This window comes from Pan paniscus, chromosome 1, assembly GCF_029289425.2.
Source record: "Pan paniscus chromosome 1, NHGRI_mPanPan1-v2.0_pri, whole genome shotgun sequence".
Taxonomy (NCBI): domain Eukaryota; kingdom Metazoa; phylum Chordata; class Mammalia; order Primates; family Hominidae; genus Pan; species Pan paniscus.
The window spans coordinates 194,041,217-194,067,305 of record NC_073249.2 but is presented as its reverse complement, the minus strand read 5'-3'; the positions used below and the strand labels follow the sequence as shown (position 1 = coordinate 194,067,305).

Genomic DNA, 26,089 nt, shown 5'->3' with positions numbered 1-26,089 from the left:
ATGTTGCCTCTAGTTGGAGAGACAGGGCAGAAGTGATAGTAAAGAAGAGTCATTGCCCAGGCAATGGGGCCCTGGGCAGGTCCCTCAGCACAAGGACACCTGTGATGAGGAGACAGAGGTGGGAGCCCCAGGCAGCCTAGAAGGCTTTTCTTCTCTCTGTTTTTAATTTTTCACTCTGTCACCCAGGCTGGAGTGCAGTAGCGTGATCTTGGCTTACTGCAACCTCTGCCTCCCAGGTTCAAGCGATCCTCCCACCTCAGCCTCCCAAGTAGCTGGGATTACAAGCATGAGCCACCACGCCTGGCTAATGTTTTGTGTTTTTAGCAGAGATGAGGTTTTACCATGTTGGCCAGGCTAGTCTCGAACTCCTGACCTGAAGTGATCTGCCCGCCTTGGCCTCCCAAAGTGCTGGGATTACAGGTGTGAGCCACAATGCCTGGCGTTTTTAAAGAAAAAAAAAAAAAACGCACACACACACACACACACACACACACATATATATATATATTTTTTGAGACGGAGTCTTGCTCTGTCGCCCAGGCTGGAGTGCAGTGGTGTGATCTTGGCTCACTACAACCTCCGCCTCCTGGGTTCAAGCGATTCTCCTGCCTCAGCCTTCTGAGTAGGTGGGATTACAGGCATGTGCCACCAACCCTGGCTAATTTTTGTATTTTTAGTAGAGACAGGGTTTCACCATGTTGGCCAGGCTGGTTAAAAAAATATTTAACAGGCCGGGTGGTGTGGCTCACGCCTGTAATCCCAGCACTTTAGGAGGCCGAAGCAGGCATATCACCTGAGGTCAGGAGTTTGAAACCCCGCCTCTACTAAAATTACAAAAATTAGCCGGGCATGGTGGTGCGCACCTGTAGTCCCAGCTACTCGGGAGGCTGAAGCAAGAGAATCGTTTGAACCCGACAGGCGGAGGTTGCAGTGAGCCGAGAGCGTGCCCCTGCCCTCCAGCCTGGGTGACAGCGAGACTTGGTCTCAAAAAAATAAAAAAAATAATAAAAAAAGGACCTACCTTACACAATTGTGGATAAAATGAAGTAATGCATGAAAGCGGTTAGCACAGAGCCTGGCACATAGTAAACACTAAGTAAAAGGGTGCTACTATTTTGAACACTATAACTACAGAAATACAGTCAGTTCGATACATTTGTACACACAGGCACGTGACACTCACAGGGAGGTGGCTGGTGGGCTCTAGCGGCAGCAGGGCTCCAGATCCGCGTTCTCCCAGCTCCATTGCACTCCTCAGAGCGGTAGCCTCTGGGCTGAGAGAGTGGGCAAGCCGCCTGCCCCACCTGGACTGGCCAGGCCTTCCCCTGTGCGCCCTAGGCTAGGCGGCTCAGCCGGTCTCCCAGGTCCCGGGAGGGGCGGAGCCGACGGGATGCGCGCCAGGCCCCGCCCCTCCTCCGGGCCCGCCCCCGGCCTGGCCATTGGCCGCAGAGCTCGGGGGCGTGGTCGAGCTGGGGCTGGGGGCGCCCGCGGTGCCCGCCCGCGAGTCTCGCTGCCTCCCTCCCGGGGCTGCGGGCCCGGCGGCCGGGCTGGCTGGGCCGCGCTTGGGTTCCCGCGCCGGCTCCCGCACCAGCAATGGGGAACTCACACCACAAGAGGAAGGCCCCCAGCGGTCCCCGGGTCCGCAGCTTCTGGCGGTTCGGGCGGTCGGCGAAGCGGCCGGCAGGTAGGGGCCGGGGTGGGGGCGGGGCAGGCAGGGAGGAGGGTCCCTACTGCGGCCGTCGCCACCGCTGCTGCCCCCTCCCGGGGCTTGGAGGGTTTGAGTGTGGGGGGGTCGGGAATCCCCGCGCAGACCCCACCCCTCACAGGCACACGGAGACACACGTACACGGTAATACCTACGGGCGGGCACACGTACATGTTCGTAGTTTACACAGTCACACGCACAACACCCACTCAAATGTACGGACACGCAGACACAGGATCACATACACCATCACACCCACACTCTCGTACCATCGCAGTAGGACGCACAGAGCCTGAGACATAGGTACATGTATACCTATGCATGCGGTTTACACAGCCACACGAACTACACCCACGCGCAGATCCAGACACACAGGCACACAGTCGTTCACACACATCGGTCATGTGGGTACAGTTGCCCAGCGTCTTAGGCACACAGATGTACACACAGGTTCATAACTGCACAACCAACCGGACTCGCATTCAGGCTCACAGCAGACCCTAAGGCACTCGGACACACACGCTTATTCCCCAGATCTTAGCCCCCAACAGGCTGAAGGCTGAAAGTTTGTAGGAGGGAGGGGAGACAAAGGTGGAAGGGAGAAGCTGGAAACCCGGGGCTGGAGTCTGGGGACCGCCTCCATCTGGCGCGATCGGGAGTCGGACTGGTTTTCTTGGCTCCCTCCCTACCCCCACCCGCGCCACCGCGACTTCTCCCCGCCTCCCCCCCTCCCCCGTCCCCGCGGTCCCCGAGGTCGCCGCCGCATCTCCCCCTTTCAATGCAGCCACCGAGCTGGAACGCAGCCCTTGCCGGCTGCTGCGGGATCCCTCCGCGGGTCACATTCCAGGCTCCAATGGGGAGGGGAAGGAAAGGGGAAGGCCTCCAATCCCAAGAGATGGGATTCCTGTTTCCCCCAACAAGTGCGGCAGTTCAGGGTATCCCCGAGGGGCGCTGAAGGAGGGGCTATCGAGAGTGCCTAGTTACTGGTGAATCCAGAGATGGGGGAAGGGCAGGGTGATGGTTCCATTCCCTCCTCCCCAAGATAGAGGGTCTTCAACATAGGCAGGCACCTTAGCGATACCTGTTGGTCTGGGGGAGTGAGGAAATCCCAGAGGAGGTGGAGTGAAGGGGGCCCTGCTGTGGTGGGAGAATCTACGGGTGTATTCCCAGGATGGCCCACATTCCTAGAGATTCCGAACGGAGCTTGATGATCTCATCGCTCCATGGAGGGGGTGGTGGAAAGAGCCTGGGCTGGGAAGTGGGGGACCTCTCCTCTCAATGAGGCTGTGGAATAGGCCCTGGTGACCTTGAGCAGATTCCTTTCACTTGTCTGGACCACTCTGGCTCCTACAGGGGTTCTGTCTGTGAAATCAGGGGCCCTAGGTGACTTCTTGGGACACTTACCGTTCTGGCTAGCCATTTCATGGATGAAGAGACTGAGGTCCAGGAAAGAGGGACTTGTCCAAGGTCATTTGCCTATGGTGGTTTGAGGTAGTAATATAATCAAAATGACAATAAGAAAAGGGTTAACTAAGTTCAGTTAGGCTCTTTGAGGATTTCTCAGAAGGTGGGTGTTGATGAGAATCTCCAGGACCTTCCAGCACTCTCCCTGCCCCAGCAGTCCTGAAAGCCCTGTCTGTGCCTACCTGTCTCTCCTAGAATCTGCACTAAGGGGGCAGGGCTGGGGCTCTTCATCTGTCCTCTGATGGTCGCTGGGATCTGATGGTTTCCTAGGAACTAACTGTGGGCCCAGACTTGTGACCATTTGTGATGGAGGAGAGAGAAGATAAGAAGGCTGTGTTTATAGTCTCTTGCCTACTGGCCCTTGAGGAAGTGGCCTGGGGCTTCCAGCAACACTTGTGAGCTTCCAGTTCCTGCTGCAACTCATGGGTCAACTCAGGCTTTAAGGCGTTCTGAAAAAAATTAGAAAGCAATGTCAAGACAACACAGAAATTAAGTGTGAGGGGCTAGGAAATATTCTAGGCAATATATCAAAAGCCTTCTGGATTGGGGTCAGCTTTAGAAAACTGAGGAGATGGTCCTAATTTGTCTTTGAAGTAATCACAGGATTGAAATTAGTCCTAAATTGTTGGTTAAATGAGAGAACCAGGGATTTGTTTCAGCTGTGGGGTATGGCCGTGAGTAAAGGCATGGAGTTGAGGTCAGGCGAGGTGGTTTATGCCTGTAATCCCAGCATTTTGGGAGGTCGAGATGGGAGGATAACTTGAGCCCAGGAGTTCGAGAGTAGCTTGGGGCAACATGACGAGACCCCCCCCCGCCCCATTTCTACAAGAAATAAAACAGTATCTGGGCGTGGTGGCACATGTGCCTTTGGTCCCAGTAGCTTGAGAGGCTGAGGTGAGGGGATTACGTGAGCCTGGGAGGTCAAGGCTGCAGTGAGCCGATCGTGCCAATGCACTCCAGTCTAGGTGACAGAGTGAGACCCTGTCTCAAAAAAAAAAAAAAAAAAAAGAATGGGCTGGATGCAGTGGCTCACACCTGTAATCCCAGCACTTTAGGAGGTTGAGGTGGGTGGATCACCTGAGGTCAGGAGTTTGAGACCAGCCCAGCCAACATGGTGAAACCCCGTCTCTACTAAAATTACAAAAACTAGCCAGGCATGGTGGCGGGCACCTGTAATCCCAGCTACTTGGGAGGCTGAGGCAGGAGAATCGCTTGAACCCAGGAGGTGGAGGTTGCAGCGAGCCAAGATTGCGCCACTGCACTCCAGCCTGGGTGACAAGAACTCGACTTCATTTCAAAAACAAAAAACAAATGGAGTTGAGACTGAGCATGGAGGTGGGAGGGAAAAGTAGCTGAGGGTCCTCTTGAGGTTCCATTGTGAATGTAAACTCGGTACCTTTGGTTTTACTTGTGCTGAGGATCCTAAGTCATCCTCGGCCTCAGCCTCTGCTGTGACAGGCCCAGATGGGGACTGGAGCTTGAGTATAAGTACTCAAGCGCCAGTATAAGTACTCATTTCGTTAGTCTGTGAGAGGAGGAGGGAGAGAGTACAAGGCAGGGAGAGAGGTCTGGAGTCTGCAGGCCACAGGGAGCCAGTGAAGGTGTTTGAGCAAGGGAGGAGTCTACAAAAGTGGGATGTTAGGAAGATGGCTCTAGGGTTGGGGCAGGTGCAGGCAGGACAGGTTGAGGGGTGGGGTGGTGAGAGTGGAGGCTCAGAGACTGTTGCAGTAATCCAGGGGAGAGGTGATGAGGTGAGGGCTGGGGACAGGGTGGGGGTTGTGGGAGTGGAGAGGAGTGGCAGCTGCAGAGACACTTCGGAGGAAGTGGCTGAATTGATAAGACCTGGGATTAACCAGATGTTGAGAGTAAGGGCCAGAGGGAGCTGTGTGTGCTTCTGTGCTTGAGGCTGCTTGGCTGGGAGATGGTAGCAGAGATAAAAATAAGTCCCTATGCTGTCCCTTTACATCAGTTAATTCATTTGTCCTTTGTCCTCCAACAGTCCCACAAGCCACAGGCTATTCTCCCATTTTAGAGATGAGGAAGCTGGAGTTCGGAGAAGTGAAGTCACTTTCTCAAGGCCACACAGCAAGGAGATGGCTGAATCTGGATTAAAACTCAAGCCTGTCACATTACAAAGCCTGTGCCCTTAATCAGTTTAGGAATAGAAGGGTGTCATCTTATGATGGAGGCGCCTGCACGTCCTCTGGGCAGAGAAAGCCTGCGGCCCCGGCCCCGGGGGATTTGGACTATGTAAAGAGGACTAGTGGAGGAAGCACTGTGGGGAGGGTTAGGGGTTGAGGACTAAGCATTAAAGCCTCCAAGCGCTTAGAGAGGGAGCAAGTGGGAAGGGGAAATCAAGACTCAAGGAAGGGTTGATCCCACGGATCAAATGCCCTTGTAAGGTAGAGAAGGGTGAAGGTGTATGAGGTGAGGCCTCCTGACTGCTGGAAAGATACTGTAACCTGCCGGGATTGTTTGGTCTTGGCACTCAGGGATCCACCCAACTCTCCCCTTCCCAGGCTAGCTGAGCACTCGGTCCTGGGCAGGTTGGGGAATGGTGGTGGATGTGAATTGGTAGCCCAGGAAGACCCGCCCTCTTCCTTTTCCCATGCATTGCACTGTCAAGCTCACACACATGGCCCTCCTTCTGGTTGGATTTATTGTTCCCATTGTGCACATGGGGAGACTGAGGGAAGGGACTACTGGAGTCAGACCATCTGGAATTCTTTTCATCCTTCCCCCTGCCTGTAGACCTGGAGGTTTAACTTCTTGGAGTCTGGGGTCTTTGGTAGGTTCCACAGCTGGACAAGGCTCCCTCCTCCATTCCCCCCATGTCTCCTCCCCTTTCTTGTGGGGAGACTTGTGACCAACTGCTTGGGTGACTTGCTTGTGGGAGCCCCGGGCTTCCAGATAAGAGGCTGGTCCAGCTCTCTCTGATCCCAGGGATCTGAGATAAGCGGAATCTCCTTGCTGCCCCAGGCCCCGACTCAAGGAAGGGAACCACTGACCCCCCTTCCTTCTAGGGGCAAAGTCATCCATGGTGAGGGCTCTTTGGAGATCATCTCTCCAACCCCCCCCACATCTCAGATGAAGAAATTGAGGCCCAGAAAAGCACAGTACCTGGCTCAGGATCATGTTGCAATTAAGGGGAAATGAAAGCTCCAACCTAGGAATCCTCACTCCAGGGCAGTGAGATCTGGTCTGGGCCTGGAATTCCCTTCCTTCCCAAACTGAGGGGTTAGGGCTGTCACATGGAGGGGTGTCACTAAGGAGAGATAGGGAGCTGATGTCAAGTGTTCCTTATCAGACCTTATCTTAATGGTCCTTAACCTTACTTGAGATTTGAAGAGAGCTGGAGTGGTGGGGAGAGGAGGCTGCTGGTGGCATGGGAAGAACATGATTTTGCAGCCAGTCAGAGTTGGGCTCACATCCTGCCTCTGCCATTTCTAGCAGTGTGACCTTGGGCAAGTCTCTGACCCTTGGGGTCAGGGTTTACACTAGATTGTGTGGCTTTCTTTAAGGTTCCCAGGCACTTTGTGATGTGGGTGTTAGTCCCACCTTACAGATGAGGGGACTGAGGCCCAGAGAGGCCAATTCCTTCATCCAAGGCCTGGAATCCAGACCTCCTGATTCCCAGCTCTTTCTTCTCCCTACTCTGTGGTGTCTGCGTCTGGCATCCATAAGATGGGGATAATCATGCCTTGAAGGAACTAAGGAAAGGGCTGTGGAAAGTTAGAATTGCGCCTTGGCTGAAAGGGATTATTATGTCATTGCTGGGAGCAAATGCTGGCGCAGAAACTCATTAGGACATTTATTAATATTATCGTAGCTAATTCCTCCGTGCACTACTGCCTGTTCCCCCAGGGCACCCCGTGGGATGGGCTCCTCCCCTCCCTGCTCTGGGCACTCCCTGCCCCCCATTATTTACCTTAGAACCGGCCTGTCAGCTCTGTCCCTGCTGGGGTGGGGCTGGACACCAAGGGAAGGAAGGAGAGGGATTCCGGCACAGGTGGGGTGCAGAGCCCCTACTTTCTTTGGGCAGAGATTGAGGTCATGCCCCTCCCCCAACTGCCCTTACCCATTAACTTTCTCAGACTTAAGATCACTAAGGTTGTTGGAGTGAGACCCAGGTTCAACCACTCCCTGGTTGGGTGACCTTGAGCAAGTTAGTCACTTTCCCTTGAGCCTCCTGGTGCTCATTTGTAAAAAGGAAACCACTCCTGCCTTTTAACTTTCTTGTCAGGTGTTCTGCGAGACAGTAGAAGAGAAAGTGTTTTGAGAACCGTAAAGCGCCTCCACCTGAAAGTTTGTTATGCTCATTTTCCTTTGTCTTGCCTCTTTGGGAATAAAATCTACATTCTGGTTTCTGCTTCTGCTTCTAGAATGTGTAATGGTGGGGGGGCGGGGGCCTTCGTTTGTCCACCTGTACAGTGAGGGGTTGAGGCTAAGGGCCTCTGAACACCCAGGATTCTGGCTCATGGGCTGGCCAGGGACAGTTCAGACAGGAGTAGGGAGTTGGGGGCTGGGTTGGCTTCAGAGGGTTCGGCCTCCTGAGCAAGGCCACCTGGACAGCTGTGCCCTCCCCCCTCATTCCTCTCCCCTGAGTCAGGCCTGCCTGGCTGTGGGCGCGCCACCACCCCCGCCCCTTGCTCTGGAATGGGGCAGGTTGAGGCCTCACCCCATGGAGGATGTTGCCAAGACAGTGCGTGCGCATGCGCGTGGCCTTGGGAGGCAGGGGCTCCCTCCCCGATTCTTCCCTTTCCCCAGGCTTAGGAAAGCCCCTGAGTAGGGGCTACACACACCTGTTTTTCTGTACACACAGCCCCTTGGCAGGCCCTGTGTGGGTCTGTGCGGTCGCTCATGGGTGAGGAAGGCAGGGACTAGGGTGGCTTAGGTGTGTTTTATGGGTGTGTGTGTGTTTTTTTTTTGTTTGAGACCGAGTGTCACTCTGTCACCCAGGCTGGAGTGCAATGGCGTGGTCTCGGCTCACTGCAACCTTCGCCTCCTGGGTTCAAGCGATTCTCCTGCCTCAGCCTCCTGAGTATCCGGGATTACAGGAGCTCGACACCATGCCCGGCTAATTTTTGTATTTTTAGTAGAGACGGGGTTTCACGGCGTTGGCCAGGCTGGTCTTGAACTCCTGACCTCGCGATCCACCCGCCTTGGCCTCGGAAAGTGCTGGGATTACAGGCATGAGCCACCGCACCCGGCCATGTGGGTGTGGTTTTGAGAGTGCCCACCTGCGGAGGTGGCCCCAGTGGGACGCTGCCTGCTGCCTGAGTCTCTGCCCTGGTAAACTGTCTCTGAGTTGAGGAGCCCGCAGGTGTGCTTCCCGGTGTGCCCTGCATGCTGGGGGCGTGGCCACCAGGAGCAAGGTGTCTTCTCAGATCCAGGAAGCCTCCTCCCCCAGGCATGTTGGGGATGGGGGTGTGGTATGGGATGCTTCCCTCATGGCCTCAGCCCTAGGCTGCACCTCTGGACTGCCAGGGGCAGAAATCCCTGGAACAAGGACTCTAAGCATGGCTGTGGGCAAGGTCTTTCCACTCTCTGGACCTCAGTTTCTTTGTGAAGTACCCCTCCCAGTCACCTGAGACTCAGGTTGCTGAGCCCCTCCCCAAGCGAGCCACAGGTGTATAGATCTGGGGTGACTCGGAGAGGCTGCGGGCTCTGACTTGGGTGGGGAGGGGGAGGGGTGTTGCTGGGGCAACCAGATGTTATCAAGTGTAAGCCCTTGGATCTCTGGGAATTTGCAGCTGTGGCCCTGACTGCCAGCTGTGGGCCTGGGACCTTGATGAGCTGATGTTCCTCCACCCCCATCTTGGCAGGAGCTCAGCCCTTAGTTTCCCTGGTTAGAGGGTAGCTGAAGATGACTGTCCTGTGTGGTGAAAGGCTCCAGTTTTAGAGCCAGCCAGAGTTCGGGAAGTCACTTAGCTCTCTGAGCCTCACAGGCCCATGATCAATTACTAGGAAAGTACCTTCCAGTACCTGCCTCGAAGAACTTTTGTAAGATCCATGAGGACAGAGACTACGTTTTGCCTTTCACCACGACCTGGCTTGGTGCCTGGCATGAATTAATCACCCTGCAAATGTCGGTCTACTGGTCTTTTCTGTTTGTGTGAGACTGATAAGAAGGGTGGGTGGGTGGGTGGATCTGGCCTAAGAGGGGAAGAGTGGGGACAGTAGGTGGTCGAGAAACCTCCAATTTGTAGGGATGATGGGGTCCCATGACCCTTTTTCAGAGGGGAGATCAGGTTTGTAGCTGGCACAGTGCACAGAACATGGCTTTTGGATTCAAGTTGTTCTGAGTGAGAATACTGCTTTGCCATTTACACCATGGAGGCCAGAGAGGGCAGCTTTATAATGCTTGCTCCCTCTGGTTTCCATTTCCTCATCTATAAAATGGGAATAAAAGTGCCTACTTCTTAGGATTATTGTTTAGATCTCATTGATTTGTTGATGTGACTATTCAGCTCCACAAATGTTTGTTCTCTGGAGAGCAAGATCTCAGCTTGTACTTGAGTAGTCTCCAAGAGGCCAGTGTTAGGGTGGCAGCAACTGGGGAAGGAACTGCAGGGGGGTCGTGTTGCTTGGGAGCCTCTGTGAATTTTTAGTTCCACAGGGACTCAGAGAGAAAGATGCTATGACAGAGAGGTGTCCTTAGGCACGGCTGGTGGGATACTGCACAGATACATATATATAGTTCACAGACTCTCTTTCACAGTCTCTGCTATGTTTTTTAGAGTTATCAGGGGAATCTTTTTTTTTTTTAAGCTTTATTTTTATATATTTACTTTTTTTTTTTAGAGACAGGGACTTACTGTGTTGCCCAGGCTGTAGTGCAGTGGTACAATTATAGCTCACTGTAACCTCGAACTCCTGGGCTCAAGCCCAGCCTCCCAGGAAATCTTTTATTTATTTATTTTTTTGAGACGGAATTTTTTTGCTCTCTTGCCCAGGCTGGAATGCAATGGCTGCGATCTCGGCTCACTGCAATCTCTGCCTCCCGGATTCAAGCGATTTTCCTGCCTCAGCCTCCCGAGTAGCTGGGATTACACGCGCCCGCCACCGCGCCTTGCTAATTTTTGTATTTTTAGTAGAGACGGGCTTTCACTATATTGACCAGGCTGGTTTCAAACTCCTGACCTCGTGATCCACCCACCTTGGCCTCCCAAAGTGCTGGGATTACAGGCATGGGCCACCACGCCCGGCCCGGTCTTGAACTCTTGACCTCAGGTGATCTGCCCACCTCAGCCTCCCAAAGTGCTAGGATTACAGGTGTGAGCCACAGTGCTAGCCTGGAATTTTTTTTTTTTTTTTTTGAGACGGAGTCTCTCTCTGTCACCCAGGCTGGAGTGCAATGGTGCAATCTCAGCTCACTGCAACTTCTGCCTCCTGGGTTTGAGCAATTCTCTCACCTCTGCCTCCTGAGTAGCTGGGACTACAGGTACACACCACCACCATGCCCGGCTCATTTTTGTGTTTTTAGTAGAGACAAGGTTTCACCATGTTGGTCAGGCTGGTCTTGAACTCCTGACCTCAAGTGATCCACCTGCCTCAGCCTCCCAAAGTGCTGGGATTACAGGCGTGAGCCACCGTGCACGGCCGGAATATTTTTTAACAGTGTCACTACCCAGCTGAAACCCTCGAGGCCTATGGGGCCCAGCCTGACCTGTCGTCTGCTCTCCTCTGATTCTGTCTCCTACCATTCTTTCCATTGCTCAATCCTCCAGCCATACTGGCCTCCTCTCTCTTCCTTGAAATCCACCACTCCTGCCTCAAGGCCTTTCCACTTGCTGTAGCCTGTCTAGAAGACTCTTCCCCAGGTACCTACCCTGACTGGCTCCTCAGTATTCAAGTGTCAGTTCCAATGTCCTTTTCTGTTTATTTTATTGTATTTTATTTTATTTATTTATTTTTGAGACAGAGTCTCACTGTTGCCCAGACTGGAGTGCAGTGGCGGGATCTTAGCTTACTGCAACCTCTGCCTCCCGGGTTCAAGCGATTCTCCTGCCTCAGCCTCCCGAGTAGCTGGAATTACAGGTGTGTACCACCACGCCCGGCTAATTTTTTTGTACTTTTAGTAGAGACAGGGTTTCACCATGTTGGCCAGGCTGGTCTCAAACTCCTGACCTCAGGTGATCTGCCTGCCTTGGCCTCCCAAAGTGCTGGGATTACAGGCGTGAGCCACCGCGCCTGGCTGATTTTATTTTTTAAAGATGCCTGTCACTCAGGCGGGAGTGCAATGGCTCAAACATGGCTCACTGCAGCCCCAACCTCCCAGGCTCAAGCAATCCTCCTGTCTTAGCCTCCCAATATCTGGGACCCCAGCTGTGAGTCACCACGCCTGGGTAATTTTCAAAGTTTTTTGTAGAGATAGGATCTTGCCTTGTTGCCCAGGCTGATCTTGAATTCCTGACCACAAGCCATCTTCCTGCCTCGGCCTCCCATAGTGCTGGGATTACAGGTGTGAGCCACCATGCCCAGCCTATTCTTTTCTTAGAGGGGCTTTTCTTGACAACCTAACTAAACCACTCTCCCCGCCCCCCGGCCCCACCAAAGCTTCCTGTCACAGCTCTGGAGTCTTCACTACCCAAAATTACATTGTTAGTTTACCTCATCCATGTATTCATCAAATATTTTTTGAACTCAACTCATAACATGTTCCAGGCACTGATTTAGCCTCTGGGGATAAACTGGTGAACAAGATAAAGTTCTTCTCCATTAACTATAGTCCCTAGTACTAGGTTAACACATGTTTGCTGATCAAACGGATACAACCATCTTGTTTTTTTCTTTTTTTTTTTTTGAAATGGAGTCTTGCTCTGTCATCCAGGCTGGAGTGCAGTGGTGGGATCTTGGCTCACTGCAGTCTTTGGCTCCCAGGTTCAAGAGATTCTCCTGCCTCGGCCTCCCGAGTAGCTGAGATTACAGGCATGCACCACCACACCAAGCTAATTTTTAATTTTAATTTTAGTAGAGACAGGGTTTCACCATGTTGGGCCAGGCTGATCTCGAACTCCTGACCTCAAGTGATCTGCCCACCTTGGCCTCCCAAAATGCTGGGATTACAGGCGTGAGCCACAGCAATCTTAAAAAGAGGAGTTATTGGCCTTATTTTCATATGAGATCGTGACTTGTGTGATGGAGTTGGATTTGAACCTCGACCTGACTTCCTTTCCAGTACTTCTCCACCTCACCTCCTTTTTTACTGCCTTCACCCATGGACTGTTTCTTGGCTAATTCTGTTCTCCCTGCCTGGTGATCCAGGACAGAATCACTGACAGCGTGGGGCCAATGTGAAGAATTCCAGGCTAGGGGAGAAGGAGGTCTGCTTTGAAGTCTAGCCTCTGCAAGATTAAGTGTGATCTTGGAGAGTTCACTGTGTTTCTCTGGGCTTCTGATGTCACATTGCCAAAGTAGGAAGAAAGTCCTTTGGAAAGTGTGGGGCTGAACCTATGTATGAGGGGCTGTACTGCCAGCCACTGTGGTTCTGCTCTGGGCATCTCCCTGGCTTCCCAGGACTGTGTCCTGGGACTGGCCCCTGCCCCTCTGGGGGCCTCTGCCCACAGCCTTGCCATCCCACTAGCAGCTCTGGGCTCCTGCCTGGCTGCTGCAGGCTCTGAGCTCTTTCCCCAGGGAATTACGCTAGGCAGCCAGGAGGCTTGCAGGTGGGCACCCTGCCAAGTCTAGTCTGGTGGCCCCTCCACCTACCATCTGGCAGCTGGGACCCCTGCCTTAACTCTGGACTTGGGGGCAGGGTGAGTGATCTGCTACTGGATTGAGTATCTTCGGTCCTCCTAATCATACTCTACTGGAGCAGAGCACCCACGGACTCCTGGCCTCAGTTTCCTTTCTGTGCCCCTGCACCCCATTTAAGGGGCGGGGTCGGCAGATGGGCGGGATCAGTGGCGAAGGTGGGAGGAGGACATGGAGAGCAGCCCCTCCCCCTCCTCTGTCTGGAGCCGGTGCTCTGCGGCGGGGCGGGAGGGCTCGCATCCCCATAGTGCTGGGTTACAGTGAAGGTACGCCCCGCGCTCTGCTCTGGAGAGGCAGGGTGGGATAGGGAACGTCTCGAGTGGCGCCCGCAGTCATGGTGGTGTTCGTTGGCCGCCGCCTCCCGGCGCTCCTAGGGCTGTTTAAGAAGAAGGGTGAGTGGGTGTGGCTTGGGGGGAGGGGAGGGATGCTCGATGCCTCCCTTTGCCAGACCCTTATGTAGAATGAGGAATCAAGGCTGGGCAAAAGTAATGGGGTGGGGGCTGGGGGCTGATAATGAGGCCAGAATCTCCCATCCGGCTGTGCTTTTGTCCAGCTGCTTTGTTGCTGCCTTTGTCTGGGCCCTGCTTGTGGCTTGGGAGGATGGATCCAGGTGTCTCTGACCTTGAAGCCTGCAGCCCTCCCGTGAGACTTGCCTCCCTGCCGGGGTACCCACACTTTACTGGGTACAGCCTCCCAGTCAAGATGTACTAGCCTTTCCTAGTGTGCCGGGGAGGATGGGACGTGGGCGGCCCAGAAGAGAGGAGAGTAGTACCACTGGAAGTTGGGAAGCCTGCTCAGTGAAATCCTGTTTAGAGGCCTGGGAATGGAGAAGTTTTGGAGGGAGGGGCCTGTTCCTCCTTCCTTCTCCTAGGAATTGGGCTTTCAGACCTGGATTAAGACATAGGGACAAGAGTTTATTGGACTTTTGAGGATTGGGGGCCCCTAGTCTGAGTGTGATCCGGGAGTCCCCTCTGGGAACCTGGAGTTGAGTCCAGGGTCAGTCTGACTCCTACTGCTGGGTGACCTTAGGCAAGGCCTTGCCCCTTTGAACCATTTTCCCACTTGTAAAATCTGGGGATCTCGTGCACTGGTCTGGTTGGATCTGTTGGGGGCCTCCTAGCTCTGACCTGTGGGATTCCTGCAGACTCCCTAGGGCAGGAGCTCTGGCTGTTGACGAATGGGCTGAGGGAGGAGGAAAGGCAGGTTTCTGAACTGAAGACCCTGCTCCTGGAGCATGGCCCTTTAAAGGGCTTGTTTTGTTCCCGTCCCTTTATAAGGTGTTACCAAGGTCACATGACCCTTCCAGCGCTTTTGCTTATGTTGTGGGTTTCATTTAAAGGGGGGGCTGGGGCTGCAAAGTGCTGACACAGCCCACCATCCCCAGGATTAGATGGCCAGCCCCTCCACAGGCGGGGCTTGTAACAGGATCCTTTGTAATGGATCCCTGGCTCCTCTGCAACAGGGGCCAGGGCCAGGGCCAGGGCCTCCAGGAGAGGGGGATACCTGGGACTATTTCCCCAAGAGAGACTGGAGCTCCCTTGGGCGGGTGGAGGGGCCTGGGTCTTTCTTCTCCCCTCCCCTGCCCATCCTTCCACTAAGGGGCAGCCACATGGGTGAGTAGGGGACCCAGGAGGCTATCTCCTTAGTCTGCATCCCCCCTAGGATTTTCTGGGAATATGGTTGTAACTCATGCCAGCTGTCTCTCCTTCCTGATTTCCCGTGGTATCTTCTTCCTGGACCTGGGTCAAGTGGTGGCATGAAAAGAGTGGTTTATTTTCCTGTGAAGTGGGGTTTTGGGTATGGAGGCAAGAGCAATGTATTTACTATGGGCTATGTGTATACTCGGGATGTCTTTTGTGGGGCTCTGAGTGACGTGTGAGTACATAGTCGTGTGTATACTTGGTTACTGTTTGTGTATATACAGAGCAGGGACTGTGGGTGTTGTGTGTTTACGTGCGGGCTGGGTGTGCTTGGTGTGTGTACCTATGTGTGTTTATACTCGGATGCCCTTTGTTTATATACATGAATGACATCTGTGGGTGCTGTGTACGTACACAGTAGACCTGTGTACCTGTGTGCCCTGTGTGTGGTGCCTTATATGGGGCCCTTTGTGCGGTGTGGGTACTCAGATTTATGTACACTTGGGTGTAGTTTGTGTATATGGGGGCTGTGTGTGTTGAGTGTTTACTCCAGAACTGTGGGTTATGTGTCCAGACTGGGGAAGGGGGCATTGCTTGTATATGCAATGGCCGTGTGCAGTCTGGGGACCATGAGTGCCCTTGCCGTGGGACCTGTGTCCCTGCAGGGCCCAGATGCCTTTGCCTCATTTCCCTTCCTCCTCCCTCCTACTAGGCTCTGCCAAGGCTGAGAATGACAAACGTCTAAGTGTAGGGCCTGGCCAGGGGCCAGGGTCTGCAGTGAATGAGCACCAGGACAACGTCTTCTTTCCCAGTGGGCGACCCCCCCACCTGGAAGAGCTGCACACTCAGGCCCAGGAGGGGCTCCGCTCCCTACAACACCAAGGTAAGCTTCCTCTCCACTCCCCTCCCCTCTCCTCCCTCCAGTGCTGCACTGTCAGCTCTCAAGGTCAGGGGCCTAACCCAACAGACCCTTCTGGTGTCTTCCAGAGAAACAGAAACTGAACAAGGGCGGCTGGGACCATGGAGACACCCAGAGTATCCAGGTGAGCCCTGCTTCCAGCTCAGTCCTGACTCTTCTCTACCTGCTTGACCCCTGGCAAGGATGTCTTGGAACATTTCTGGGTCTCAGTTTCTTTATCACAAAGGGCTACACTAAATGACCCCTGAGGGCTAGTCCAGGGTTGCTCAGTGCTAGGTGATGCTGGAGGGGATCTGTGACTCAAAAGTTCGAGTGGGAGGCTGGGCGAGGTGGCTTACACTTGTAACCCCAGCACTTTGGGACGCTGAGGTGGGCGGATCACTTGAGGTCAGGATTTCGAGACCAGCCTGGCCAAAGTGGTGGGAGGGTACCTATAATCCCAGCTGCTTGAGAGGCTGAGGCAGGATAATCGCTTGAACTTGGGAGGCGGAGGTTGCGGTGAGCCAAGATTTCGCTACTGCACTCCAGCCTGAGCTGGATTTGTCTCAAAAAAAGTTCCAATGGGGAGCCTTGAGGAGACAGCCCCACCCAGATCTCCTTCTACCCTGATAGTCCTCCCGGACGGGGCCGGATGAAGACAACATCTCCTTCTGCAGTCAGACCACATCCTACGTGGCTGAGAGCTCCACAGCAGAGGACGCGCTCTCCATCCGCTCGGAGATGATCCAGCGCAAAGGTGGATTCATGGGCAGGGGAGAGGGACAGTGGGCGCCATTGGGTCCCAGCATCTGTAGCTTCTTTTCCTCCTTATCCAGTGTTTCACCAGGCTCTCTAATTCAATGAATTCGGGAAACACAGTTCCCTGTGTCCTCTTGCACATTCGTGATACACACTAACTATAAAGCAGTTAAGAGTTAGAAAATCTTGGCGGCCGGGTGCGGTGGCTCACGCCTGTAATCCCAGCACTTTGGGAGGTCGAGGTGGGCGGGTCACGAGGTCAGGAGATCGAGACCATCCTGGCTAACATGGTGAAACCCTGTCTCTACTAAAAATACAAAAAATTAGCCTTGCCTGATGGCAGGTGCCTGTAGTCCCAGCTACTTGGGAGGCTGAGGCAGGAGAATGGCGTGAACCCGGGAGGTGGAGCTTGCAGTGAGCCGAGATTGCACCACTGCACTCCAGCCTGGTCGACAGTGTGAGACTCCATCTCAAAAAAAAAAACAAAAAAAGAGTTAGAAAATCTTAACTGTTGGAGGCCTGGTGTAACTAACTACGTGCCAGCTGTGTGACCTTGGGAAAACCCTTAACCTCTCTGAACTTCTGTTTGATGTTCTATAAAAATGAGGATAAGTACCCTATTGGAATGAATGCCAAATGTTTAGCATGACGACTAACACGTAATAATATGTTTACTAAATAATAAGCTATCACTAAAGGGAAATTACCATCATTGACTTAGTAGCCTTCCAGAAGTCTTACAGAAAGAAGCCTCTAGCTTTGTTTAACCTAGCCTTGTCCATACCTACTTGACTGTGGAAACCATTTCTCGCAGAGCTCTTATTACAAAAGTAGTGCCCTGCAGAATGTGCCCGGAGTCCTTTGCTCTAACAGTTTTTCTCCCACGACTGGCCCCCAGGCTCCACCTTCCGACCCCATGACTCATTTCCCAAATCTGGAAAGTCAGGGCGGCGTCGGCGGGAGCGGCGGAGCACTGTGCTGGGACTCCCGCAGCATGTGCAGAAGGAGCTTGGTGAGGCCTGGGTTAGGAGGGCAGTGGTGGGGTGGGTGGGGAGCCTTGGTCATCCCCTCTCTGCTGACCCCACCTCCTCCCTGTCCCTTCCAGGCCTGCGGAATGAGCGTGAGGCACCAGGCACGCCTCGGGCTCCTGGTGCACGGGATGCTGTACGCATCCCCACAGTGGACGGCCGCCCCCGAGGCACCTCAGGGATGGGGGCCCGGGTGTCCCTGCAGGCGCTGGAGGCGGAGGCGGAGGCTGGCGCTGAGACAGAGGCCATGCTGCAGCGCCACATTGACCGTGTCTACCGGGATGACACCTTTGTTGGCCGTTCCACGGGCACCCGGGCCCCACCATTGACCCGGCCCATGTCCCTAGCAGTGCCTGGACTGACAGGAGGGGCAGGGCCTGCAGAGCCCCTGAGCCCGGCCATGTCCATCTCCCCCCAGGCCACCTACCTGTCGAAGTTGATTCCACATGCTGTGCTGCCGCCTACAGTGGACGTGGTGGCCCTAGGCCGCTGCAGCCTGCGCACACTAAGCCGCTGCAGCCTGCACTCGGCCAGCCCAGCCTCCGTCCGCTCGCTGGGGCGCTTCTCCTCCGTCTCCAGCCCACAGCCCCGCAGCCGCCACCCATCCTCCTCCAGTGACACCTGGAGCCACTCTCAATCCTCCGACACCATTGTGTCTGACGGTTCCACCCTCTCCTCTAAGGGTGGCTCTGAGGGCCAGCCGGAGAGCTCTACGGCTAGCAATAGCATGGTACCCCGTCCCCAGGGAGGCAGTGGGAGGGGCTCTCCCAGTGGGGGCAGCACTGCTGAGGCCTCAGACACACTCAGCATTCGGAGCAGTGGGCAGTTGTCTGGCCGGAGTGTGTCCCTGCGTAAGCTGAAGCGGCCTCCACCCCCTCCCCGCCGGACCCACTCCCTCCATCAGCGGGGCTTAGCAGTGCCTGATGGGCCGTTAGGGTTGCCCCCTAAGCCTGAGCGTAAGCAGCAGCCCCAGCTGCCTCGGCCACCCACCACTGGTGGCTCAGAAGGGGCGGGGGCAGCACCCTGTCCACCCAACCCAGCCAACAGCTGGGTACCTGGCTTGTCTCCGGGTGGTTCCCGGCGCCCCCCACGGTCCCCAGAACGGACACTTTCGCCATCCAGTGGATACTCGAGCCAAAGTGGTACTCCCACCCTCCCTCCCAAGGGCCTGGCAGGTCCCCCTGCTTCCCCAGGCAAGGCCCAGCCCCCTAAACCAGAGCGTGTCACGTCCCTTCGCTCCCCTGGGGCCTCCGTCTCCTCTTCCCTCACGTCTTTATGTTCCTCCTCCTCTGACCCAGCCCCCTCAGACCGCTGTGGGCCACAGATATTGACCCCCCTGGGTGACAGGTTTGTCATACCTCCTCACCCCAAGGTGCCTGCCCCCTTCTCCCCACCTCCCTCCAAGCCCAGGAGCCCTAACCCAGCTGCCCCTGCTCTAGCCGCCCCTGCTGTGGTTCCTGGGCCTGTTTCTACCACTGACGCCAGTCCTCAGTCCCCTCCCACTCCCCAGACAACCTTGACTCCACTGCAGGAGTCTCCTGTCATCTCCAAAGACCAGTCACCCCCACCTTCCCCACCCCCATCTTATCATCCACCCCCACCACCCACTAAGAAGCCAGAGGTGGTTGTGGAGGCACCATCTGCCTCAGAGACTGCTGAGGAGCCCCTCCAAGATCCCAACTGGCCCCCTCCTCCGCCCCCTGCCCCTGAGGAGCAGGACCTGTCCATGGCTGACTTCCCCCCACCAGAGGAGGCTTTTTTCTCTGTGGCCAGTCCTGAGCCTGCAGGCCCTTCAGGCTCCCCAGAGCTTGTCAGCTCCCCGGCTGCTTCGTCCTCCTCAGCTACTGCTTTGCAGATTCAGCCCCCGGGTAGCCCAGACCCTCCTCCAGCTCCGCCAGCCCCAGCTCATGCTAGTTCCGCCCCAGGGCATGTGGCCAAGCTCCCTCAGAAGGAACCGGTGGGCTGTAGCAAGGGCGGTGGGCCTCCCAGGGAGGACGTAGGTGCGCCCCTGGTCACGCCCTCGCTCCTGCAGATGGTGCGGCTGCGCTCCGTGGGTGCTCCAGGAGGGGCTCCCACCCCAGCACTGGGGCCATCGGCCCCCCAGAAACCACTGCGAAGGGCCCTGTCAGGGCGGGCCAGCCCAGTGCCTGCCCCCTCCTCAGGGCTCCATGCTGCCGTCCGACTCAAGGCCTGCAGCCTGGCCGCCAGTGAAGGCCTCTCAAGTGCCCAGCCCAACGGACCGCCTGAGGCAGAGCCACGGCCTCCCCAGTCCCCTGCCTCAACGGCCAGTTTCATCTTCTCCAAGGGCACTAGGAAGCTGCAGCTGGAGCGGCCCGTGTCCCCTGAGACCCAGGCTGACCTCCAGCGGAATCTGGTGGCAGAACTCCGGAGCATCTCAGAGCAGCGGCCACCCCAGGCCCCAAAGAAGTCACCTAAGGCTCCCCCACCTGTGGCCCGCAAGCCGTCTGTGGGAGTCCCCCCACCCGCCTCCCCCAGTTACCCTCGAGCTGAGCCCCTTACTGCTCCTCCCACCAATGGGCTCCCTCACACCCAGGACAGGACTAAGAGGGAGCTGGCAGAGAATGGAGGTGTCCTGCAGCTGGTGGGCCCAGAGGAGAAGATGGGCCTCCCGGGCTCAGGTACAGTGGGCAGTGCTAGGGTGAGGTCCCATTGCTGATGATGGGAAGTAGGAATCTGAAGTCCCGCCATGGGGGATTTGTTCTTGGATCTTTAACTTTTCTGGTCTGAGAATACCTGGGAAGGGCAAGCTGTCACCCTTGCTGGGGCCCAGAGGAGGAGAATGGTGTGTGAGTGTCAGGCCTACTGTGTTTGAATTCCAGCTTTGCCTCTTTCCCTACCCTTCCTAGCTACATTGTAAAGTGTGGGGCAGTGACACCTACATTGTAGTGTCTGAACATGTGTAGGGTGTCCAGCCCAGTGCTGTGGGCATGGTCAGTAAGTCAAAGGGGTAAGAAGGTTGGGTGAGGGTATGCTTTGTTGGGCTCCTAGTGCCAGAATCAAGCCAGGAGGCCCCTTGCTAAGTGTCTTATTTTTCTCCCCCAGACTCACAGAAAGAGCTGGCCTGACCACCAGGCACCTCACTGGCACTGCTGACCCATCCCAGAAACACAATCTCAGGGACCCGAGCAGCTCCAAGGACGAGAGGATACAGCAGACACAACCTAATAGAGAGGGCGCCTGCAGCCTTAACCTCCACGGCCTTTGATACTTATGCAAGCCTGGTGTTGCTCCTGTCCTCCGAGTCATCCCGCGCTCATGCCTTTTCCCGAATGGGTTCACCTCCCGCAGTTGCCACTTCAGTCTTGGCCTTAGCCTCATCTTGAAGGGGGTAGTTGGCGGGAGAGGGTGGCTGCGCCCCCTGCTGGCCCTGAGGCCGCAGAGTTGGGAGCAGGACACCTCACCAGAGTTTCATTTTTTTTCATGTCCAAACCATGCACATACTATAGTCCAGAATCAAAGCACTTTTGAAAAGTGGCTGCATGGCCATCCTCCAGGGCCCAGGAAGTTGCATTCCAAGGGCCTGTTTACATGGCAGCAGAATCCATCCCCGGCAGTCAGCCCATAGCTTGGGACCAGTCTGTGCCCTCCTGCCCAATCCAGTTTACTCCTCTTGGTTCCTGAAGGTGGCCAAGTCATTGTGTTCCCACAGGCTTCTCTAGGCTGGGGGCAGGTGTGGGGCTGTGGAATTCCAAAGCACAAAAGGTGCAGACGGGATTGGCCTTCCTGTGCCTCAACTCACCAACCACCCTCCTGCCTTCCAGTTCTGCCAGGTGCTCCATGCTGGGGACAAGTAGGAGACTGCCAGAGCCCAAAGAAATGGGTGAGCAGTAGAGTCATCTCGGGGCACTTGGCAGTGTCAAGCACCTGCCCCTTGCCTCCTTGACCACACTGGAGTGGGTGGGCCCCCAGCACTTCAGAGGCAGGAGCCTTTGGGCTGAGCAAGCACTGAGGAGGTGGATGGAAGGGAGCATCTGGAGGTGGGGAGCTTCCTTGAGCAGTGGGCCCAGGCCTGGCCCTCCACACTTCATTCTCTGACCTTTCTCTCTCCTCGTTTCGGTGCATGTCCTTTCTGCAGCTGCCTTTCAGCACAGGTGGTTCCACTGGGGGCGGCTAACGCTGAGTGACAAGGATGGGAAGCCACAGGTGCATTTTACTCAAGTCTTCCCTAGTCAGTGAGGGGCACCCAGTGCTTCTAGGGCAGGCTGGGTGGTGGTCCCCTAGGTATCAGCCTCTCTTACTGTACTCTCCGGGAATGTTAACCTTTCTATTTTCAGCCTGTGCCACCTGTCTAGGCAAGCTGGCTTCCCCATTGGCCCCCGTGGGTCCACAGCAGCATGGCTGCCCCCCAGGGCCACCGCTTCTTTCTTGATCCTCTTTCCTTAACAGTGACTTGGGCTTGAGTCTGGCAAGGAACCTTGCTTTTAGCTTCACCACCAAGGAGAGAGGTTGACATGACCTCCCCGCCCCCTCACCAAGGCTGGGAACAGAGGGGATGTGGTGACAGCCAGATTCCTCTGGCCCTCTCCAGGCTGTTTTCCACTAGTCACTACTGTCTTCTCCTCGTAGCTAATCAATCAATATTCTTCCCTTGCCTGTGGGCAGTGGAGAGTGCTGCTGGGTGTATGCTGCACCTGCCCACTGAGTTGGGGAAAGAGGATAATCAGTGAGCACTGTTCTGCTCAGAGCTCCTGATCTACCCCACCCCCTAGGATCCAGGACTGGGTCAAAGCTGCATGAAACCAGGCCCTGGCAGCAACCTGGGAATGGCTGGAGGTGGGAGAGAACCTGACTTCTCTTTCCCTCTCCCTCCTCCAACGTTACTGGAACTCTGTCCCGTTAGGATCTTCTGAGCTTGTTTCCCTGCTGGGTGGGACAGAGGACAAAGGAGAAGGGAGGGTCTAGAAGAGGCAACCCTTCTTTGTCCTCTGGGGTAAATGAGCTTGACCTAGAGTAAATGGAGAGACCAAAAGCCTCTGATTTTTAATTTCCATAAAATGTTAGAAGTATATATATACATATATATATTTCTTTAAATTTTTGAGTCTTTGATATGTCTAAAAATCCATTCCCTCTGCCCTGAAGCCTGAGTGAGACACATGAAGAAAACTGTGTTTCATTTAAAGGTGTTAATTAAATGATTGAAACTTGGCTGTGGCTACTGCTTCTTAATGTGGGGGGGACAGGGCAGTGGTCTGGGCCCACATTTAGAAGGGAAAATGTTTTGCCTGCTGCACACATTGGACCCAAGTATGGGCCTCTTCTGCCTAGTACTGCCAAAGGGACTGTTAAGGTGTCTTGCCCATCTTCTACCCCCCCACCCCCCATTACAGGGTAAAGGAACCCCAGACTAGGTGAGGGGCCAGCAGCTGCCTCACACTTGTGTTCTCTCCTGAGATGGTCCAGCTCACATCCAGACACCCTTGTTCAGACATTTTATTTGAATTTATGACAGTGATGGGGATTTGACTGAGATGCCTTATGGAGAAGTACCCCACCCTCTATGAAGACAGAATCACTCTCTGCCATTCATTCTGCCTGATGCTAACAACACGCAGCTGGTTTAGGGAGTGTCCCAGCCTAGCTGGATCAAGGGAAATTCCAGGAGCCCTGGGGCAGGCCCTGGCCCCCAGTGCCAAGCCTCAGAGTAAGCAGACATTGGGAAAGTTGCCAACCACTTGGTAGACCACTAGGTTCTCTGTTTTCCCTTCCCTTTCCTTTTCAAATCCCACAGTTTCCTGTTGGGGAGAAGCTGTAATTAGCCTAGTCCAGGTACCAGATCCCAGCTAGAGGCGCAGCTGCTTGGATAACTCCAAGAAAACCTGGGCACCAGTATTTTTCCAATTATAAGGACTGTGGCATAAATTTTTAAATGAGTTATATTGAAACCAGATTTCTCCAGCTGCCAAGGGAAGAAGGTAGGGCTGGACTCCCTGCTGTGGCCCAGCCCTTGTTAGGGGTTGGTCTCTCACTGCAGCCAGACAGGATGATCCTGGGTTCTGGGGAGGATAAGCTGCCCCTTGCCGAGTTCTGCACTGAATAAAGAGTCCAAACCCGCTGCTTCTGTGTCCTGAGAGATGGGTAAATGGGTGATGGATGGAGCAGACTGAAGAGACAGCAGATGACTCAGTGGTGGAAGAAGGGGGGAAGATGCTGGGCTGGCTAGCTAATGTTCCCCCCTTTCAGCGATTTACAGGAAATGGAGCCCAGCTTGGTCATGAAGTTGGTTTGCTTCCACTGTGCGATGCACTCCTCAGAAATTTTGAAGTCAGCCTGGACAAGATAGATAAAAGAGATTTTAATGATGGTGGTGGGACTGCAAGAAACCCCCCCCTTTTTTTGGGGGGGGGCAGAGTTTTGCTCTTGTTGCCCAGGCTGGAGTGCAATGGCGTGATCTTGGCTCACCGCAACCTCTGCCTCCCAGGTTCAAGCGATTCTCCTGCCTGAGCCTTCCGAGTAGCTGGGACTACAGGCATGCACCACCACGCCCGACTAATTTTGTACTTTTAGTAGACACGGGGTTTCTCCATGTTGGTCAGGCTGGTCTTGAACTCCTGACCTCAAGTGATCCGCCTGCCTCGGCCTCCCAAAGTGTTGGGATTACAGGCGTGAGCCACTGCGCCCAGCCTGAAAACTCTCTTACATACCAGTAGGGTAAGCTGGCTCAGCTTTTCTAAGAAATGTTTGTCAAAAGCTTTCACATTCATCTTTTGACTCAAGTAAGTTCATTTTAGGGAGTTAGTTTAAGAAAATAAACCTAAGTGCAAAGGCTTATGCACCCAGACATCTGTCACATCTGTCACATCATTCTAACAGTGAAAAACCAAATAACCTCAATGTCTAATAAGAGTTTAGTTAGATAGCCGGGCGTGGTGGCTCACACCTGTAATCCCAGCATTTCAGGAGGCCGAGGCGGGCAGATCACGAGGTCAGGAGATCGAGACCATCCTGGCTAACACAGTGAAACCCTGTCTCTACTAAAATTACAAAAAATTAGCTGGGTGTGGTGGCGGGGCGCCTGTAGTCCCAGCTACTCAGAAGGCTGAGGCAGGAGAATCACTTGAACCTGAGAGGAGGAGGTTGCGGCGGGCTGAGATCACGCCACCACACTCCAGCCTGGATGACAGAGTGAGACTCCGTCTCCAAAAAAAAAGAGTTTAGTTAGATTTTGATAATTATGGTAGAATACTATACAGTGCAACCCCTCAATTTTTTTTTTTGGGGGATGGAGTTTTGCTCTTATTGCCCAGGCTGGAGTGCAATAGCGTGATCTTGGCTCACTGCAACCTCCACCTCCCAGGTTCAAGCGATTCTCCTGCCTAAGCGTCTTAAGTAGCTGGGATTACAGGCATATGCCACTGTGCCTGGCTAATTTTGTATTTTTAGTAGAGATGGGGTTTCTCCATGTTGGTCAGGCTGGTCTCGAACTCCCGCCCTCAGGTGATCTGCCTGCCTTGGCCTCCCAAAGTGCTGGGATTACAGGCGTGAGAGAAATCATGGCCAGGAGGCTTGGCACAGTGGCTCATGCCTGTAATCCCAGCACTTTGGGAGGCCCAGGTGGGTGGATCATGAGGTTAGGAGCTTGAGACCAGCCTGGCCAACATGGTGAAACCCCATCTCTACTAAAAATACAAAAATCAGCTGGATGTGGTCGCAGGCACCTGTAATCCCAGCTACTCAGGAGGCTGAGGCAGGAGAATTGCTTGAACCTGGGAGGCGGAGGTTGCAGTGAGCTGAGATTGTGCCACTGCACTCCAGCTTGGGCGACAGAGCAAGACTCCATCTTGGAAAAATAAATAAATAAATAAAATAAAAATCATGGCCAGGTACAGTAGCTCATGCCTATAATTCCAGTGCTTTGCAAGGCTGAGGCGGGAGAATCACTTGAGTCCAGGAGGTTTACAGGCTTGAGGTTACAGGGAGCTATGATGGCACCACTGGAATCCAGCTTGGGTGACAGAGTGAGACCCTGTTTCTAATTAATCAACAGCATTTAGTATGACTTAAACGGTAAACATATTATCACTCCAAGCATAGCAAAAGACCAGAAGGAAATAATCACTAATAACATTCTTTAATATCTCTAGGTGGCAGGACTAGGATATTGTGGTTTTTTTGTTTGTTTTTCTCCTATATTTTAGATGTTTTCTACTATGAAAATTTATTTTATAGCCAGAAAAAAAGGGATTCACAAAGTCAGCCTAGAAAACCAGGAAAGGAGGGAGTGGGCAAAGCAAATGGCCTCATGCAAGAGGATGGAGAGTAGAAATGACTCTCAGTGTCCTCCAGAAGCACTCATCTATCTCACTGAAGAAACACGGTATTAACTAGAAAGAGTCACCCATGAGTGTTAGTTCCATGAGGAGAGTCAACTCCTGCTGCTTTATTCATTGAGGTAGCCCAAGCACCCAGAATACTGCCTGACAGCTATATTATGGACTCGGTATTTGTTAAATGAATGAGTGAATGAATTCAGGGATCACTGGGGCAGGCCAGATTTTCATTGTCCAGAAGGCAAGGAGACAATGAGTGCTCTAAACTCAAGATGGGCAGGAGGAACCCTGGGAAGGTTTTGATCCTGGCCTCATCATTTCTTTCTTCTTTCATTTTTTTTTTTGAGACAGAGTCTCACTCTGTCGCCTAGGCTGGAGTGCAGTGGCGCGATCTCGGCTCACTGCAAGCTCCGCCTCCCAGGTTCATGCCATTCTCGTCTCAGCCTCCTGAGTAGCTGGGACTACAGGCGTCCGCCACCACGCCCAGCTGATTTTTTTCTATTTTTAGTAGAGATGGGGTTTTACTGTGTTAGCCAGGATGCTCTCGA

The 26,089-nt window shown here is 54.2% G+C and overlaps 2 protein-coding genes across 5 annotated transcripts in view; one reads left to right on the top strand and one right to left on the bottom strand.

Moving 5' to 3' along the window:
* Positions 1 to 22,419, top strand: part of NHSL3 (NHS like 3) — a 32,918-nt gene extending 10,499 nt beyond the window's left edge. Inside the window, exons 1-7 of one of the 4 annotated variants that reach the window (XM_008965508.4) lie at positions 1,467 to 1,684; positions 15,278 to 15,448; positions 15,553 to 15,608; positions 16,097 to 16,220; positions 17,121 to 17,234; positions 17,328 to 19,889; positions 20,314 to 22,419. In XM_008965508.4, the coding sequence (XP_008963756.3) occupies positions 1,594 to 1,684; positions 15,278 to 15,448; positions 15,553 to 15,608; positions 16,097 to 16,220; positions 17,121 to 17,234; positions 17,328 to 19,889; positions 20,314 to 20,336 (3,141 nt within the window). In that variant the 5' untranslated portion in view covers positions 1,467 to 1,593 and the 3' untranslated portion in view covers positions 20,337 to 22,419. Of the gene's footprint in view, positions 1 to 1,466; positions 1,685 to 9,691; positions 10,993 to 13,115; positions 13,318 to 15,277; positions 15,449 to 15,552; positions 15,609 to 16,096; positions 16,221 to 17,120; positions 17,235 to 17,327; positions 19,890 to 20,313 lie in introns of those variants that run through there. The other 3 variants (XM_063593094.1, XM_003812964.6, XM_034960393.4) reach the window with 3 other exon arrangements.
* Positions 22,420 to 22,691: 272 nt separating this feature from the next.
* YARS1 (tyrosyl-tRNA synthetase 1) overlaps positions 22,692 to 26,089 on the bottom strand; it is a 39,790-nt gene continuing 36,392 nt past the window's right edge. Inside the window, exon 13 of the mRNA XM_003812532.7 lies at positions 22,692 to 23,541. Coding sequence (XP_003812580.4) covers positions 23,431 to 23,541 — 111 coding nt within the window. The 3' untranslated portion in view covers positions 22,692 to 23,430. The remainder of the gene's footprint in view (positions 23,542 to 26,089) is intronic.